The sequence below is a fragment of the Patagioenas fasciata genome, chromosome 16 (assembly GCF_037038585.1).
Source record: "Patagioenas fasciata isolate bPatFas1 chromosome 16, bPatFas1.hap1, whole genome shotgun sequence".
NCBI lineage: Eukaryota > Metazoa > Chordata > Aves > Columbiformes > Columbidae > Patagioenas > Patagioenas fasciata.
Genome location: NC_092535.1, coordinates 654,459 through 673,012, shown reverse-complemented (window position 1 = coordinate 673,012; position 18,554 = coordinate 654,459). Strand labels below are relative to the sequence as shown.

At 51.0% G+C, this 18,554-nt stretch overlaps 1 protein-coding gene across 3 annotated transcripts in view; it reads left to right on the top strand.

Annotated features, from left to right (window-relative positions):
* PREX1 (phosphatidylinositol-3,4,5-trisphosphate dependent Rac exchange factor 1) overlaps window positions 1-18,554 on the top strand; it is a 112,972-nt gene that overhangs the window by 44,304 nt on the left and 50,114 nt on the right. For all 3 annotated transcript variants that reach the window (XR_011741626.1, XM_065849478.2, XM_065849477.2), the window contains exons 2-5: window positions 1,423-1,494; window positions 4,883-5,005; window positions 9,292-9,396; window positions 11,983-12,084. Coding sequence is in view for 2 of the 3 variants with exons in the window: in XM_065849478.2 (XP_065705550.2) it covers window positions 1,423-1,494; window positions 4,883-5,005; window positions 9,292-9,396; window positions 11,983-12,084 (402 nt within the window). In the remaining variant the exon portion in view is untranslated. The remainder of the gene's footprint in view (window positions 1-1,422; window positions 1,495-4,882; window positions 5,006-9,291; window positions 9,397-11,982; window positions 12,085-18,554) is intronic.

The window sequence follows — 18,554 nt, the reverse complement described above, 5'->3', positions numbered from 1 at the left end:
CGTCACAGAAAAGCTGGTTTTTAGATTAACACAGGCTCTGCTTTTTTATCGACTGGCCCGTAACGGCTAATGTGATTTGCACTTCTGTGTACCAGCTTCCTATTATTAGACCCACAGTACTGGGACTAATATGCAGGTAACTATTAGTCGCCAGTGGAGCTGCTAATTTTGCAGATTAATTAATAACTCCAAATGGATTTGTTAATCTCTTTTTCATGGGTGCCGGCCCTGTGAGTGGCTGACAGGCGGCAGCGCCGTGCGAAGCAGACACAGCGATGCGCCCCGTTTGGTGCTGGGGGTCACACAGGAGACGTGTTCACCGCCTTCCCGCCAAACCAGCAGAGGCGAAGCCAGCCCGTAGCTCCGCGTTGGGTTGGGTGACATTGCGTCTCGTCGGGTTGTCAGCTGCTGCCGGTCCCAGGAGGCAGAAGGAGAAGGAGAAAGCTGAGCGTGCGTCAGCTGACACGGGCATTGCGCACAACGGTCCGGCTGTTAAAAGCCTTTTATTATCAAGCTGCAACAAAGCTGCTTTGTGCAGTAAATACAAAGACGTGACCCCTTTCCCCGCTCTGTCTCAGGTGGGTAAGGAAGGTCCGTTTCCCTTGTTCGCAGCGCTCCCCAGGGCTCACGCTTTGTGTGGGGGCAGAAGCCGCTCTCCAGGAGCGGGGAAAGGGCCCTGTCCTGAGCCGGCAGCTCTGTCACCGCGGGCCGGTCCTGCTGCCTTCCTGCGGCTCCGTGCTGGTGCCCCTGGAAGGGAGGGCTCCCCGCTCTCGGTTCAGAAGTGCCCTTTGCCCAAGAGTTGCTAAACAGTGGAGACTTGAGGTGGAAATCCCATGCGGTGCGCTTCTCTAAACCCGTTCCCTGGGAACAAATACGTGGTGGGTATGTTAAGTGCAAGTGCAAGTAGGTCCTGACTTCCAGTAGCCAGAATTATACTTTGAAGGCTGATATTTGGACACTGTCCGTTTGGCCCAGAGCTTTTTATTGATTTGCCTGTTAAAGCCGAAGTTGTGCAGAGCTGAGGGAAGGGAAAACCTGGCCTAGGCGAAAAGTTCCAGCACTCTTTTGGCTGTTTTTAACCAAATGAAATACGGCGAACAGAATAATGTGTCCCTGGTGCTGCCTGGCGACTTCTGTTTCCCTCCCCTGGTCTGTTGAACTTGTCCATGGGGCCCGTAGCTCTGAGACGCCTCGGCCCCGGCAGCGGGAATGGCCTCTGTCGCCCTTTGCGGTCCTTTGTGCTCACATAGGTCTGATGTGCAGCGGACACGCTGCCTGCCCCAGTCAGCAGGGCTGCGGCTCGGGGACAGGGAACGGCTTACAGGTAATCAGCTGCGCTGTGTTAATGGGAGCCTAGAGGATGCGAAAGAGTGAAATCAAACTCTATCAGCCGTTTGAACATAATCTTTTTCATCTCTGCAGGCATTTCTCCATCGCATCCGCCAGAATGCTGTGGACAAAGCTGAGAAGTACATAACAGAGGAGAATGTTAAGGTAATTCTTCCATCTTCCTCATATTCTTGGTAGGGAAAATGATATGTAATGAAAGGATGGATCCAGGGATATGAATGTCAAATTTCCTCATGTCATATTGATGCTTATTATTACACTGGTTCCCTAAGGAAAGGGCTCGTGTTGACAGTTCATCTGTCGATCTGTTTGCCCACTCGTGTAGCTGCCATCTTCCAGCAGTTTTTCATCCCAGCAGCTCGTTTCGGTAGAATTTGACAAAGTGTGGTGCTGTCAGAGATACGGACTTTTGGCAAGACTTGTGGAACGGTGGGCAGAGCACAGAGAGGCCTCTTCATTTCGGTGTGTTTGAGAGGAAAGGCAGGGCATGCACAGCCCTCGGCCGTTTGTTCAACAGTATTCAGTCAGCCACTTTGCACCCACTGTCTTCTGCAGATCTGAAACGATAGAGCTTGTGAGAAGGAGGCAGGAATATTCCTTTGTGTTCTAGCGGGAAGGAATATGGGCTCTTATGGGAGGACTAAGTAGTGGGAGACCCTTGCATGGGGAGGTTCCTGAATGAATTTTGCACTGGAAAGCGATAAGGGATAAAGAACATAGTGCTGTGAGAAGCTTCTTTCTCTAGTGCCTGTGGTCACAGGAGGACTTGTCATTGGTTATTTTTATCAACACAAACAACACTTTCTTTTGGTATTCTGTCTTAAAACTCTCATTGTACACATACACATGTGAAACCAAAACCCTTTCCGTACACACGTGCAAGTGAAACCTGATGATCAGTGGGGCCGGGTGCAGTTTGTTTGCCATTAGAGTTGTGACTTCTTGGGCCTGTATTTGATGCTGTAGCTCCCAACGCCCAGTAACTCTCCCTCTGCGGGCCCGGCAGTGAGCGGTGTCGCTGCGGCTGGCGCCTGTCCCGGCGCACGCCGGGGTTGCTGGGGCGCAGGGTCCCGGCGGCCCGGCCCGTTCCGCTGCTCGCTCTGCGGCGCGGCAGCGCTGCGGGATGGACGGCTGGGGTCAGCAGTGCCTCGGCCGCTCGGCCGCTCGCTGGCTCCAGGTTCGGAAACCCCTGCTTCCCGCAAACTCACCGTCTGAAGGGAGTTTGGGGGGCTGAACGAAAACTAGACAAGTGATTAGTGACGGTAGATCTCGTGTGCTAAAGGTGATCTCTGCATGGGAAATACTCTTCACCAGCCACTTGCTAATGTGATGAACAGCCACAGATGTTGATGGAAGTTATTATTCTATCATTATTCATATATCATCAAAATGAATAATAATTACGGCTGCCACATAATTGGACGCAGTGCCCATAAAGGCTGTGGAGGAAACTCTGAATTTTCTCTGCTGATTTGAATGTATTTGTATTTGAAGTTTCATCGGAGTCCTCTGGGGAAGCACCACTTCATTTTTGTGCTGTTCTTGAAGTGCCTGGGGGGTCTTTTTGAGGCCACCGTGAGACCTCGCTTATTATTGCAGTATCCAGCTTTCAGTAACTGAGCTTCTCTTCAGTAATGAAGGGCCTATGGCTATTGCTGGTGAAACAGAGTCACAAAGGCACAGTTTTCCTGATCAGAAGCGATATTTTCTCCCCCTCCTGTCCCCTCTCCTCCCCTTCCCCAAATAATTTCGTTATCTTTCTGGCAGTTGAAAGGTATTTGTTCATTCTTTCCTTCTTTCTCCTCCGTGCAGGCAGAGGCCGGACAAGCAGGGTGGTGTTGGGCTGTCTGCTGATATCGTGTGCGTTGCTCGCCAGGGAGCTGTGCGCTGGCTGGCGGCAGCAGGGGCGCTAGCGGAGGCCATGTGAATGGTTTGGCAGCGTATGTAGGGAGCAGCCTGTCTTTTCCTCTCCTTCATGCAGCAGACGTGTCTAGAGGAAAATACAGGGTATTCTGGCAGTCACTCCCCTCCGAGCAAAAGGAGAAAATGCTTTTTAGGATAATTCGAGTTATTGCTCCCAGTGTTACTTCTGCAGGTTTCTCCTGTGGCTGGCACTGAACGCTGGAGATCTGGGTCATCTTTGGCCGCTGTATCTCCTTCCAGAAAGGCCACGTTGAGCCCTGCGCCCGGCGCGGCTCTGCGAGCACCGCGGTGACTGACGGCTGCGGCAGCTCCATTACAAATGAGTCCAGTTTATTCGCTGCCTCATGTGGGAATAACTTGATTGATGTGTTAGAATTATGTTCCATCCACAGCAGGGTACTGGTGCCATTTTACTGATACCGTAGGTTGAAGGCAGGACGAGTTGAGGTTGCACACAAGCCGCCAGACATAAACCCTTGCATGAGGCTTATAAATGGCAACTGTATATTAGATATAGAAACATATGCAGTCAGGGTCTCTCTGCTGCTTTGATTTCCAGTGACTCTTCTTATCTGCAAATTGTGCTGCAGAGCTCTACTGACCACCGCAGAATTCATTAGATTACACAGATATTCCTTGGATCAAAAAACACCCCCTGAAGGCTGCCCCGCAGAGTAAAATCATCCCCGACAGATGTTTTCCTCCTCCTGGTTAATCCCCGTTTGGCACAGCTTCTGGCAAAGCCGTGCAGACAGAGGCTGCCATGTCGTCACATCGTTGCAGCGTGTGACGGAGCCATCGCCTGCTCTGCTGGAGTCAGCACGGGAACTCCGGGAGCGATCCAGCCAGGCTTTCCGTCCTTCAGTTTGGTCCAGAGCCATCCGTGCAAACGCAGCGTGGTGGAATGTTTCAGTTTATCCAGAGCTAGGAAGGAGCTGTGAGGCTCAGTGTCCGTTAATGCTGGAGCACACCGCCATAGCTCCGCGTTCTGGAGTGAGGGGGCAAAGACAGGGAGGGTGCAACAGGCTCTGGCAGTAGGGGTTTGAATAGCAGAGGGTACGGATTGCACTGGGTACATGCGGAGAGGAAAGGTCCTTGAACTCCCGATCTTGTCTGCCCCTACAGAACCAGAGAGAAACTGGTTTTAAACCAGGAATTGAAGTATCATTCCTGTCTTTCATGATCAGACTTAATTTGCAGATTATTGCTTTTCTAAGTCCCTGTCACGTCACCAGTCACAGGCTGAATCAGTGTGACATCTGGTGCATGAATTCCACTGCGTGACCTCCTGCAAAGTGAGTTGGGTCCGTGTGATTCCATTCACCTGGTTGGTCTCACAGGATCCTCTCTAGACTTGGAAGAGGTTGCTCAGGTTCACCGTGTCCAGGTGTCTGAAATGATGGCCTTCATTTACAGCAGGTGCTCCAGGAGCCATGAACACTGCGCTGTGGGGCCAGGAAGAGGGCAGTGCAGGGTCATTCGTTCTGGGAGTCGCCGGTTTAGATCCTGTCACAGCAAGTCCAGAGCCACAATCTTTTGGTGCTACGACTTCAACAAAATGCACTCAGATGTATTAACGGCTAGCAATGGTTTTCTCTTTATATTTCAGATCTTATTTTCGAACATTGAAGACATTCTTGGTGTTCACAAGGAGTTCCTGGCTGCCCTGGAGTTTTGTTTACAACCAGAACCGCAGTCTCAGCATGAGCTGGGAAACGTTTTCTTGAAGTTCGTAAGTACAATGACTTGGCCCTGCCTGCACACGCCGTTTCCTGTCCCAGGCTCCCGTGCCTCCCAGGGCTGGTGGCAGTACTGTGACAATGTGTGTCTCGTAGGAAAGTCGTAGGTAGGGTGGGAAAAACCTTGTGAATGAGGTTAGAACAATGGAAACCACATGAAACTGGCTGGACAACCAGGTATTGTTAGAAACTCTTCATTTTTCCCATTGATTATTTTTTCCATATTTTCTCACGCAGCCGATCACCTTCGATTGCCAAGAGTTTGTCCACTTTGATTCCAAGTGTTTCAAAAAGCAGCACAGTTTGGAGTAAATGAACAATTTTTGTGAGCATTTTAAATTAAAAAAGAAATTGAAACCCTCAAAGGTCAAAATGCAAACCAAAGGGCCGTGCCCCACTTAGAGCAGTTGGTGTCTGTGCATACGTTTATCCTGTGGGAGATGGAGGGCAGTGGGAGCTGGCTTATCTTGCTGAAATGCGGCACGAGTCGCGTCCTGCAGCCTTTTGCCATGACATGAATGAGCACCTGCGTTCTGTAGCTGAACAGTACATACGGTCTGGCTGCGGGGCCCGGGGAGCACAGGCCGTGTTCAGGGTGGTGCAGTCGCAGTTCATGATCCCGCCATTGCTCCTCCCGTTGTAATTTGTTCCTTACACTGTGAAACTCTTGCTGTGGTTGATTTTCGTTTTCCCTTGGCCTGGTTTTCAGTCGTGGATGCGTGCCATCCACTGACTGCTGTGTATACAGAGCGCACTGTATATGCACGATCAGCTATTATATACACCTAGTTACAAGCTGCACTCATTTATATGCAAAGTTACCTAATTTACATCTGTAGTAATTTGAAGTTGAGCATTTTTTCACTTGGAGCAGCCCTCCTGAGATACAGAAAAATTAGAAAGCACGTACGTAGTAGCCATTTCTTCAAATTCTTATTAACTGCATTAAGCCACAGGCCAAATTCCTATCAAATACATCCTATTATGCTTTCATAATCAAAATTCATGCTTTCACAGTTCATCAGGTTGGAGTGGACAGCAATTACACAGCCATTCGGTACTCACGAGCTTTACAACACCCCCAAGCCCCCTCGTGTTTAATTTTCATTTATGCTGTGACAATTATTGAAATAACGTGGAAGGTGTTACATTGAGACCATGGTCAAGAATTGCACCAAGTGTGGGGACTGACTGTCAGCTGCTGGAACACATACTGCTGAGCCTGCTTAGAGCCTTGAACACCCAGTAGAATCATGGCCTGCGAACAAGATGTGCTGTACTAATATCTTAATGTTCATTAGCAAGGGTATCAAAATTAAATGGCTTTTGAGTAGTGCTGTCAAATCATCTACTGCGTTTGAGTGGTGCTGGATAACCAGAAATATTAACATCCTGCCGTTTACTGGATTCAGCCTGGTGTATTTGCAGAATAAACTATTGGTTAAGGATTTTTTTAACCAAACTTAGAACAGTACGGACTTGCTTTTGTCACCAAAGTCAGGTGTAGCCGTGTATGCAGTAGATTTGCTGAGTAAGAAGGTGCCATTTTTATGTGTTCACGTCTCTGACCATAATTGCATTTCAGTGTAGAGTAACTGCAGGTTCAGAATTCCTGGGCTAACGTCTGTAATTATGTAACTGGTAATTTCCTCACCAAGGGATGGGAGAGCCCGGGACTGCGTGTCACCCAGAGAGGAAATTGAACACTCCAGACACGGAGTAATTTAAAGCATCGTTCTCATATTTGTGGGTCTGGTGCAGGAGAGGCAGCTGGAGGAGACTGGAGCTCTGTGCTGTGTGTCGTTATTGCACCGGCTCGAGCGCTGGCGCAGGGGCTCCGTCATGGTCTATATGTAACCTCCCAAACTGCAGCACTCCAGGCTCAGTCGGAAGCCTGAGCACTGACATTGTGTGCACCGGGGCGGCGGATGCTGCTGTGTTAATGGTGACTATTTTTAGTTCCAAGCGTGCTGCTTGTGTGCATCCCGGGAGCCGGGCGCTGCTGAGAGGAGGACACGCAGGAGAAACTCGTATATCTGTCTTCTCATTCTGTAGCTCGCCAGTTTTTACGGTTTAAAACAATCCCGTGTTCTCAATGGCCTCTCTCCCATTGTGCTGTGGACCCCGTCCTGCCTTTTCCTGCATCTGGTGGTCAGAAGCTTTTGTTTCTTTTCAGCTTCCCAGTATTAAACTCCAGTACTAATAGGAACAGCTGTAGATGAAGGATAAAAGTCTCCACCATCTGCATTCCAGCTCTTTACACCATGTTCTTTGTGTTGTACCATTGTTGTTTTGTTTGGACACACATCTATTTATTCTCAATTCTTCCTTGGAAGTGCAAGGAGGAGAAAGAAATTCTGTCGCATCCGTGGTAAAGCAAAGCCCAAAGCCTTTTCAGTCTCCGAGTGTGCACATCCAGCCACTGAGCATCTGCCCAGCATGTTAAATCCTCCTAAACCAATATTAACACCATTTCTTTTCCGTCTGACAGTAGTGGGGGGAATGGCCAGAGTGTGCAGCTGTATTCCCACGGACCCCTGTTAATGAACCCCTTCATCTGGCAGCAGCTTTGTTGGGGTCTCTGTGGCTGTCTCAGCAGTAGCTGGTGCTGCAGGTATCTTCAGCTGACACAGGAGGCTCCAGCTCTCTGAAGAGTCCTACGAGTCCAATCAAAACCCCCCAAAATTAACTTCCTGGTTGTAGGCAGATGAAAATGTTCAGACAAAATGTTTGCAGGCCAGGATCCTGAATGGAAAACGAATGATGTGAATGGCACAGCAGACTGGAGGGCATTGTCGCATGGCATGGTGCCCTGGGGCTCCAGCTCTGGAGGGCCTGTGTTACCCGGCACAGCCCCACGCTGATGCATCTCAGTTATTCTGATATGCACAGTGCTGTGTCCGAGTGCCTGTGCGCAGCGCTGTGTCCGGGTGCCTGTGCGCAGCGCTGTGTCCGGGTGCCTGTGCGCAGCGCTGTGTCCGGGTGCCTGTGCGCAGCGCTGTGTCCGAGTGCCTGTGCGCAGCGCTGTGTCCGGGTGCCTGTGCGCAGCGCTGTGTCCGAGTGCCTGTGCGCAGCGCTGTGTCCGGGTGCCTGTGCGCAGCGCTGTGTCCGGGTGCCTGTGCGCAGCGCTGTGTCCGGGTGCCTGTGCGCAGCGCTGTGTCCGAGTGCCTGTGCGCAGCGCTGTGTCTGGGTGCCTGTGCGCAGCGCTGTGTCCGGGTGCCTGTGCACACCGTTGTGTCCGGGTGCCTGTGCGCAGCGCTGTGTCTGGGTGCCTGTGCGCAGCGCTGTGTCCGGGTGCCTGTGCACACCGTTGTGTCCGGGTGCCTGTGCGCAGCGCTGTGTCTGGGTGCCTGTGCGCAGCGCTGTGTCCGGGTGCCTGTGCACACCGTTGTGTCCGGGTGCCTGTGCGCAGCGCTGTGTCTGGGTGCCTGTGCACAGCGCTGTGTCCGGGTGCCTGTGCACACCGTTGTGTCCGGGTGCCTCTGCACCGCACTGCGCTGTGCCACAGGAGACACCCTGAGCCAGGGTGTTTTTGGCTTCTGAATCGTTTAAGCTGGCTGAAGCGCTCTCTGTGATTCTGGAGATGGGTAAAGCAGAACGCGGTGCTGCCAGCAGACCCTTGTCCATTATCAGGCAATTTCATCCCACTGCATGCGCTGGCGGGTGTCTCATGTTCCGGTGTAAGTACCTCAATCTAGTTGGGAAGCCACCTTTCCCTTCCCTTAGCTTCCGTAATATCTTTGCTATTTTGTGTGTATTTGATGAAATTCCTCCCTCTAGGGAAGCCGTTGTGGGCAGCTGACGCAGTGTTCAGTGTTGCACTGAAATGTCTGTTTCAGAACAGGGAGTGAACCGGGCAGCTCACTGGGGTGTCCCCTCAGCCCTGGGGACGGGAGGGGTCAGCACAGCTCGGGTGTCCCCTGCTCCTGGCTTTTCTCTGCTCCTCGCTGCTCTGCTGGGATATCCTGACACATGGGCCCGACATAGCAAAATCCATTCTTGCAGCAAAAAATATGTGACTTCAGTCGTACATTAAGAAGAAAAGTTCTGGAAGACTCTGTGCTCAGAAAGCTGATGTTAACTTCAGAGTCAGTTATAACTTAGTGGAACACCTCTACACATTATTCACATTAGAGGAGTATCACGCGCTTCATGTAAACTGCAACCCTGATGCCGCTCTGAGTGCGCACCCCTTTGTAAAGAATTCAGTCTCGGGCTGTGGCAAAATGGTCATTCCAGTTTTGTCCGAGTCAACAAGTTCCTGCGTTTTTCCTTGCAGAAAGACAAATTCTTTGTGTACGAGGAGTACTGCAGCAATCACGAGAAAGCACTCAGACTGCTGATGGAACTGAACAAGATCCCAACAGTGAGAACATTCCTCCTGGTAAGCACCTTCTCTAGCACCCTTGACTGAATGATCTGACTTTGCACTGTGCTCAGCACTCTTCGGTATCTCAGGAACGCTGGGCATCTTGCAGACATTGCCCATTGCAGGTATGCAGCGCTTGGTTCAGATGGGTGTTGAAATCACTGGTGCACTCAGAACTAAGCACAGCTCTGCTATGAGTAATTTCGGTGGAAACAGGGAAGGATTTCTTGTTTTTAAGAAGCAACAGAAAATTTGAGTGAGGACTGTGGTAAGAGTCGTGCAGTCCGTCAGCAGCAGGGCTGTGACTGGTTCCCAGGGGATCTGATTCCCTGCTCAATCCTCTGACCAATTCACCGGCCCACCAGATAAACGTGGCCTTCTTCTGACACCCTTTCCCCGCGGGTCCGGTTGTGGGCCAGAAAGGTGAATTGTTTTGACTGTGTCGTTGCAGCTTGTATCAAAAATGCCCCAGCTCCCCATGACGTTTTAGTGCCTGTGTTTAGGGACTGTGGCACAGCGCTTCGAAACGCCCCTGCAGGGGCTGTGCTGGGGGGAGAAACAATGGCACACCGTGCCTGCTGCCCAACAGTTCTTAGTACGCGTATGTTTCTCCTGCCAGCCTTCGCCTCAATTCTGTGTGATTTTGGGGTGACTTGTTTTCGGGGCCAGGGATGCATGGCATTTGGAATGGGGTTGGCAGGTAGGTGAGAGTCTGGTCCAGCACATCAGCTTTCTTTCAGTGACGCTGTGAGGTAAAGGAAAGCCTGTCTGTTTGCAGAGGACGTGCTTTTCTCCTGTCCTTTCTGCCAGAGGTCTGCTCGCTCTTCATGTAGAACAGCAAAAGGAAACTTCTTCAGAAGTGCCTGTCACCAGCAGGGCCAGAACATTCCTGTAGCCACGGGATGTGGGCTGTGGAGGGAGCAGCAGGGAAACGCACTCGTGCTGCTGGGCAGTCACAATCTCTTTGTCACATCTGGGTTTTAGTGAACCTTGTTAAACCATTAGTTTGGGTCACTCAGTGGCACTTCCCTTGTTTATGAGTTCCTCTGGTTGCTTCTCTTGGAAGAAACTAAGGAGGAAGAGGAGAGACGAGTGCCCGTGAACGCCATCCTTCCCGCAGTGTTCTCCACTTGCACTGGGCTGGCAGCAGCCTCTGTGTTAGCGGCAGCAGCTGGCAAACTGATTACGGGGCACATAGGGGATGTGCGGCTGTCTGCTGCGCTCGCCGCAGCACCTGCACCCAGAGCCCCTGCAACCAGCAGTGGGTGCGGGGGGGAGGCGACTGACGTGTTCGCTGCGGCTGCTGCGCTTGCTCCAGGCCCCCCTCCTCGCCGCTGCCTCCCGAAGCCAGCGCTGTGGAGCCACCGTGCAGAGAAAGCCGGGTTCAGATACAAAGCTGTGCTTGTGAGGGTAGACTTGGCCCGACTGCCCTCACCGCTGCTGAAATACAGAATGTGGGAATGTGTTTGGAAAATCAGTAAGTGTTAAAGGGCAGCGTTGAGCCCAGAGCCAGAGAGGGCTGGAAGAAGAGATGGGAAGGACTGAATCACTCGAGACTTGGAAAGTTGGACAGCAAGCATTGGGAGCGGGTAGCCAGCACCACAGATCTAGAATAACCTGGGGAAGGGTTGTTTTACAGATGATTGTCTGCAAAAATACTGGTTAGGACTAATGAGATTTATGTATGATGTCTACGAACATTCCTTGAAGAGGAGGATTGTTGAACTGCAGCCAAAACCCCACTGGATTTCAGTGTCTGAGGCACCGCACACATTGCACAGGGGACAGTGGTGTCAGTGAGGCCCCAAAGCAAGCGCGTCTGGGCTGCACTGCATTGAAAGCTTCTCTTCTCTTGGCAGGACAGGTTTGCAACTGGAGCAAGGCTGTCCAGGTTCATGGTCAAACGTAGGAATGTAGACTTAGTTTATCTGAAATAGATTTGAAGTCCATCTGAGTCCACAAAATTAATGCTGAGGTTTTGTTTTTTTTTTTTAAATGAGCGTCAGAATTAATGAAACCTGATTTCCTTAAATCAGCCGTTTGCCCAACCGTGTTTCCAGCTGTGCTTACACACAGCATTTCACCGCAGAATTGGTGGATGTGATGCAGGTGACTCGTTTACTTCAAGTCCACTTTGATTTCTTTCAGACACAGGGACTGGACCACAGTTAATGATGTGATTACCAGAGCTCATTTTAGCCTTCAGGAGTTTTCTGGACCAACAGCGCAATCTTTGCACCGTGAATGGAGACCAGTGGTCGTGTCAGTTGTGCGGGTGGGCTGGATTATTTTAGGTAATGGTGCGTCTAGGTTTGCCGGTCGTCGTTGTGCTGTTACGACATTTTCTGAGCCACGAGCCGTACGGTGTCGCTCTGGGGAGGCGCCTCTTCAACAGCCACTGTTATCCACAGTTCCGCTGCTGAATGAAGAGCTTTGCAGGCTGGATGGCTGCGTTTCAGCAGTGAATGAAGCCCCATTTCCTGTATCTTAGATGTGGCAAAGTGCTTTCTGACCATAATATGCGTTATAGGAATACAAGTGTCAAAGAGTTTCTGAATGCTTTGTGTCTGAGGTAACATTTGTTTCCTTTTTTGCTTACAGGGTTGCATGCTTTTGGGAGGCAGAAAGACGACAGACATTCCGCTGGAGGGTTATCTGCTGACTCCAATTCAGAGGATTTGCAAATACCCTCTTCTGCTTAAGGTAAACCAAAGCAAGTGTTTCTCCAGCTCATTGTTTTATTCTTGGAGTGATTCTGCAGTTGTTTAGCCCTGACTCTTGCTGCCACTACAACCTTCCTGGTTTGCACTCCTGGGAGCTGGATGCGTGAGAAGTGCTGGCTGTGCAGTCAGAGCGCTGGCTGTGCCGGCAGCCCCGGAGCCTGGAGCGGTGCGGGAGGCCGGGCAGGGTGACCGGCTGCCTCATGCCCCGTGACTTCAGTTCTCTTCACAAGTTTCCTAAGGCTTCTCAGTGCTGTTTTAGCCACTTCCTGAAAAGCTGCGTTCAGGTAGAATTGTATCAGCGCTCTGAGGACTCTAAATGGGATACAGCTTTCATCATGAGGTCTCTGGTCGGAGTGTGTTCAGGTCAGTAATGATCAAAATCCTGTATGATCTGACAGCTGTTTGTCAGCTTGTTTGAAAGCTGTTTGGTTGTCTCAGATGAGCCCCCAGTGGAGCGTGTCACTGCAGAAATGACTACTGCAATCAGCACTAATTGGCCCTCTTGCCAGCGTTCTTCCTGTAGGAGCTAAAGAATACCAGACCTAAAAAGAGCTGATTTGCCTCTCATCCCTGCGGGTCAGGGCTGGGTCATTGCCTGGTGGGACAAGGAGAGGGGAAGGAGCAGGCAGTTTCTGGAGAGCTGGTGTCTGCTCTGTGTCTGCCATCCGTCAGCGGTGGCTGCCAGGCTCTTTCCCAATCAGCGATGGTACATTTGCTACAAGAAAAAAATCATTGAGAACAAATATAAGAAGAAATTGCCTCATACTTTGAAAGAATTGTGAAAGAGAGAAAGGATTGTGTGGTGAGCTGGTCGCAGGCTGGCCGCGTGGACCAGCTGTGTCACGCAGGGCCGGTGCAGTGCTGCCTCCACACGTCCAGTATGAATGAAGGTTTCCATAGGTGCGGGCTGGTTAGCTCAATACCAGTCTGTTGGTACCAGGGATACCAGGGATCATTCAGCTCAGAAAATACCTGTGATGGTTAAAAAGTGGTGTTGCTGCTGATTCCCTAAGGTAGTGAATTCGTCGTGAATAAATTGTATCCCATTCACGATTTGTTTGGTACTTGGTAGCGTGAAATCACCAGAGTGGATGCGGATGTTTCAGACATGAGAGCAGCCAAGGGAAAACACAGGCTGGTCCTGTTCTGCTGAGCAGGAAAACACAGCTCTGCAACCAGCTAAAAAAGAGAAAGATTTAAAAATAGCAAACCCTCAAATAAAGAGTTTTCTCTCCCTGTGCTGCTGAACTGCAGTTACTGCTCCTGAAATAGCTGTGCGGTGTTCATGGGGATTGGATCTTATTTTAGCTCATTCCCAGGGCAAACAGACACTGTTGTGTTCTGATCAGAACAACCATAGACTGGAGCCCTTTTACTTTGTTCTGAGCAGTAGTGTGTGAACACCCAGGGTTTCTGGTGACTTTGCCGTGACTTTGCTGTAGCATGAGTGTTCGGTATAGCAGGTCGTTGGGGTGGATAAAGATGCCATGAGCACAGGATAGTCAGACCTGCTGTGTTTGAAACTCAACCTAAACAGTAGGGCGGGGAGCACATTTAAAATGCTGTAACTGTTTTTTATTAATACCATATGTGAGTATTTTCTTCAGAGTAATAGGACCTAGCATGGAGTTGATTTGAGTTAATAAGGAATACTGTACCAGAATATCTCCAAGTGCAGCTATTCTTTAAGCATATATGAGCAGTAATTTCCAGTATGAAGTATGGCATCCTGCAAGTGGTGATCCTGTGTTTTCTCATCCTCTGATGAAGGTGTTTGGGTTTTGAACTGGCAAATGATGGAGGCAGAACAGTGATTTAAACTGGTGAATGATAAACTTAGATTTTTCTTGCGGTTTCCATTTCTGTGCACAGCGCAGCTCTGACGCGGCCGGCTGTGAACGGGTTTGGGCTGTGCTGGTGGTGGTTTGAACTGCTGTGAGTTTTAGTTGTTTCTATGGACATTGTCTAATTTGCAAGCCTTATATACATGTTTTGAAGGATAGGACTCCAACCTGGCCATGGTGTTTCATAATCTTTGTGCAAACAGAGAAGTAATGATATTAGTATTTTTATGCCCTTAATCCAGCTTTTGTCTACTTCAGATAGTGTGCAAGAAAATCAGCACAGAATTTGTTAGTAAATTAGTAAATTACTTGTACCACAGTCCAAAAACTCCCTGGTGTGTCTTCCACGTCTTTTTCGTGCTCTCAAACTTCAGCAAATGATTTGAAGACTATAGGGGGATGTGGGAGTTCTGAATATTTGTTAGCAATGACCTTAATTATTAGAAAGCAGCTTGGGCTGGGCTGGAAGAACTGACCGGTGCTTGCTGTGATGGGCGCTGTGGGTGGGTAAGAAGGAAAGAGGCAAACGGACGCACAGACCCTGGGCCCAGGCAGCGTGAGCAGCCGGAGCTCCGCTGTGCGGCCGCAGCTCCCCAAGGGAATCTTTCAGCGGGACGTGTGGGACCAAGGCAGCCCTGTCTCACCCGCGGCGGCTGTGTGACCGTGTTAACGAGTGTGAGCTGTACTCCTGCAGGAAGCAGCTGTTGTGTGAGCCGTCTCTGAACAAAAATAGCCCTTTTCCCTTCATAAAGAGCATCTATGTCAGCAAGAAGAAAACCCTAGGGGAGCGGTGATCATGAGTTAATCACACCACGGGGCGGGATTGGAGCAGTCCGTGCCTCCTTCCGCCCAGCACACGGGGATGTGCAGCACGTGGTGTCACACAGGTCGCTCTTGTTCGATGTCTGTTCTCCTGAGGAATTGCTCAGGCTCCGGCCAGAAACGCACACCTGATCCTGCAGAAAGATCTCACACCGCACACCGCTCCGTGGAGGGTTCGGGGCAGTAACCATGTACTGCTTCACGTGGAGGACCACGCGCTGGCCCTGGCAGGGAAAGAAAGCCTGGCTGCAAAAAGCTGGGTGATCAGGTTCAGAATCCTCTTGAAAGGAAAAGCCGAGAGGGAGGTGCACCCAGGACCTGAATGCAGCGCCTGGGCCCTGAATGCAGCGCCACCCGGGACCCGAACGCGGCACCACCCAGGACCTGAAGGGAGCGCCACCCGGGACCCAAATGTGGCACCTGAACCCCGAAGGTGGTGCCACCCGGGACCCGAATGCGGTGCCACCTGGGAGCCAAAGGGAGCACCACCCGGGACCCGAATGCAGCGCCACCCAGGACCCGAAGGGAGCGCCTGGACCCCAAAAGGAGCGCCAGGGACCCCGTGCTGGGCGTGTAGAGCAGGATGGAAACAGGTCAACTCACTGTCTGCCCTCTTCTCCATCTCCATCCCTCCCATAGCTGCTTAAGGATCAGAACCTCCTAACTGACCATACTTGAGGATATTTAATCTCCGAGGTTTGGTGTTTTGGTTCCCAGTCCCCCCAAAGCGGTGTTGCTCTTCGGTTCACGACACTGCCTGGTCGACATCCAACTCTGTTAAAAGTTATATATATCCTGCAGAGTGGTAAGGAACACTGCCAATTTGTGAATTGCGCTGCTGTCTTCCACGCTTTTATATAGAATCACAAATAACTGGGGGTATTTCTAAAACTGGAAACATGTTTTTGTTACATTTGAATTTAGCATGTCAGAGATTTGATGGCACATGAAGTATAATCTGTTTGACTGGTTTATCGTTGCTCGTCTAGTCTTCACCGCCTGGAAACATTGACATAAATTATGAATTTTAAAAATCTACAGAGTATAAAAACCTGGTGAGATTGGCAGGTCACGGACAGAGCCGGGGCTGGCATCTATTCCTGGTTACTTCAAGTGGAAAATAAGTTTTAATACAAGCAAATATTAAGAACTGTAAAATACAAGTAGAAAACTCCTGGAAACATTTCTGTTCACAGAAAAGTGGGGGGGGGGAAGGTTTGCTTTTGGTTTGGTTTGGGTTTTGTTAACCCCACTTTTGGAGCTGAGCTGTTTATTAGCAGAGCTTTTAGAGCTGATAAGTACAGAAACACGCTGTCTTTGTGATCTCGGTGATCCTGAGCTCTTGGGTGAGGGCCCAGCGGAGGTTCCCTGGCTCTGGCCCTGTGTGCTCCGCGTGGTTGCTGCGCAGTGTGTGACAGCCCGGCACGCGGGGGTTTGCCCCGGGCAGCGCGCAGTGTTCGCGTTGGTCGCACGCCGTCCCTGGTGAGCCCTGCCTGAGCGCCCTGGGTAGAAAGACGGGAGGAAGGAATTTCTCAAATGCAGACACTTGCAGTTTCTGCTGCAGAACGTGTTCAGTTGTCAGGTTTAGGTACGCAGAGAATCATTTCTGTGCAGCACGGGAGGACACGGGAGGATGACAGAGGCTTCTTCTTAAAAAAGATCATTTGAGATCATAACATCCTTTTTTCTGCGAAATACTAAAATTGCATTTACATTTAAAACCCCTGCAGTTTCCTCTGCCTGCTACACTGTTCGCTTATCAACCCTCCCGTCACCTCTCACACCTTCCTGTGTGATGTTCTTTTTGCTGAGCTCTCTCCTCACAGGGTTTTTGTTTGCTTGCTTTTTGGGGACTTAAGCATAATTAGTGAATAGACAAATGTGTGAGCAGCTGACGTGTCCTGCGTGATGCAGTTCTTATATTTAGATTCTATCGTGTTTAGAACTCCTCTGGCCTTAAGCTATTTAAAGCTGCATCCGAGACTGGAATACTGCAGTTGGAATCCTTCCGCTCCATTGCGTGATGGAAAGCTGTCATTTCTGAGCAGGTGGGATGGGGACGGGCACCGGGCGCTGCCGCCGGGTGTGGATGCAGCGCTGTCACTCCCCGTGCAGGCGGATCGAGCTGTGTGCGGGTGTCACGAGTGGCGTGGCCTCAATCTCTGCAGGTGTCAAAGAGGAGTGAAGTAAAAGGAGAATCCAGTGCCCAGAGGACAGGGTTCACGTCTCTTAGTTCTTTGAAGAGCAGAGGTGTTTTTTCCCAGCTGATGACACAGAACACCGTTGCAAATTTGTTGTTGCTGTTAAGGAGAAAAGTCAGAGCATAATGGTGAAGATGATGGAGGCTGTGAGAAATACCAGCTTTTCTGTTCTCCACTGCTGGTTCGTCTGAAGGATTAACAGCACAGCTGTGGCTGGAAGGTCGATGGGTTTTATGAATCAGTTTAAGAAACTCTTTGCAAGGAATAGTTTTCTGCAAGTGTGAGCAGACTCGATTCCTGACCTCACTAGTGCACAAGGCGCAACGCGTTCGTCATTCCAGAGCACGACATAAACGGGCTTTATGGAGGCCGAGACAGTCGTACCCAGGGTTTGCCATCTGGTCTGTCTCTCAGCTGCCTTTCAGAATGTTGTCAAATGCTCGCGGAGTTGACACATCATAAATCTGTCACTAAAACGAACAGGCACCCCGAGCTCCCTGGCTGTGTCAGAAGCGCCAGGCTGGGCTGTGCTGGGGCATGGCAGCACGGAGCAGCACCAGTGCAGGGCAGCACCAGCATGGAGCAGAACCAGTGTGCAGCACTAGTGCGGAGCAGTGCACCAGCATGGAGCGGGAGCAGTGTGGCAGAGTGGAGCAGCACCAGCGCAGGGCAGTGCAGAGCAGCACCAGTGCAGGGCAGCACCAGCATGGAGCAGTGCGGCAGTGTGGAGCAGCACCAGCACGGAGCAGAACCAGCACAAAGCACCAGCGCAGGGCAGCACCAACACGGAGCAGAACCAGCACAAAGCACCAGCGCAGGGCAGCACCAGCACGGAGCAGAACCAGCACAAAGCACCAGCACGGAGCAGAACCAGCACAAAGCACCAGCACGGAGCAGAACCAGCACAAAGCACCAGCGCAGGGCAGCACAAGCACGGAGCAGAACCAGCACAAAGCACCAGCGCAGGGCAGCACAAGCACGGAGCAGAACCAGCGCGAAGCACCAGCGCAGGGCAGCACCAGCGTGGCTCTTCCTCCCACGGCTGAACGCTTGGCAGTGGTGGGACGAGTTCTCTGCCCACGTGTGCTGCTCTGGCTGCTGAGGTTCTGCCGGCCCGTCCAGCACCCTCCTGGGCTCACCGGGGCGGCAGTGCCGGCAGCGGGAAGCTGCTGCCTTCGGTGCAGCGCAGGACGGCGGGGAGGGAAGAGTTCTGTCTCTGTGCCTTGGTGATATGTCAGAAAGGGATGTTCAGACATCTGGTGCACACATATCTGTTCCCAGAGCAGTGTGGGTGGCACTTGAGCTGCAGAACTTCATCGATTTTTAATGAGAGTCTTGGGGCAGACGTTCTGCGCTCTGTTCTAGAAGCATGGAGCAGAGGCTGGCGTCACCAAGGTGCAACCTCTATCCTGCCTTTTCTTTTTGAACACTTAATTTACTTGGTCTCATCTGCAGCAAAAGTAGGGTAAAAACTTCCAGAGGGGATTTCATTTGTGATATAAACTGACATTTGTAGCAGCCACCCTCTTTTTCATGTGCATGTGATACTCACTCAGTAAATCACCCAAGAGTTTGAGGTCATT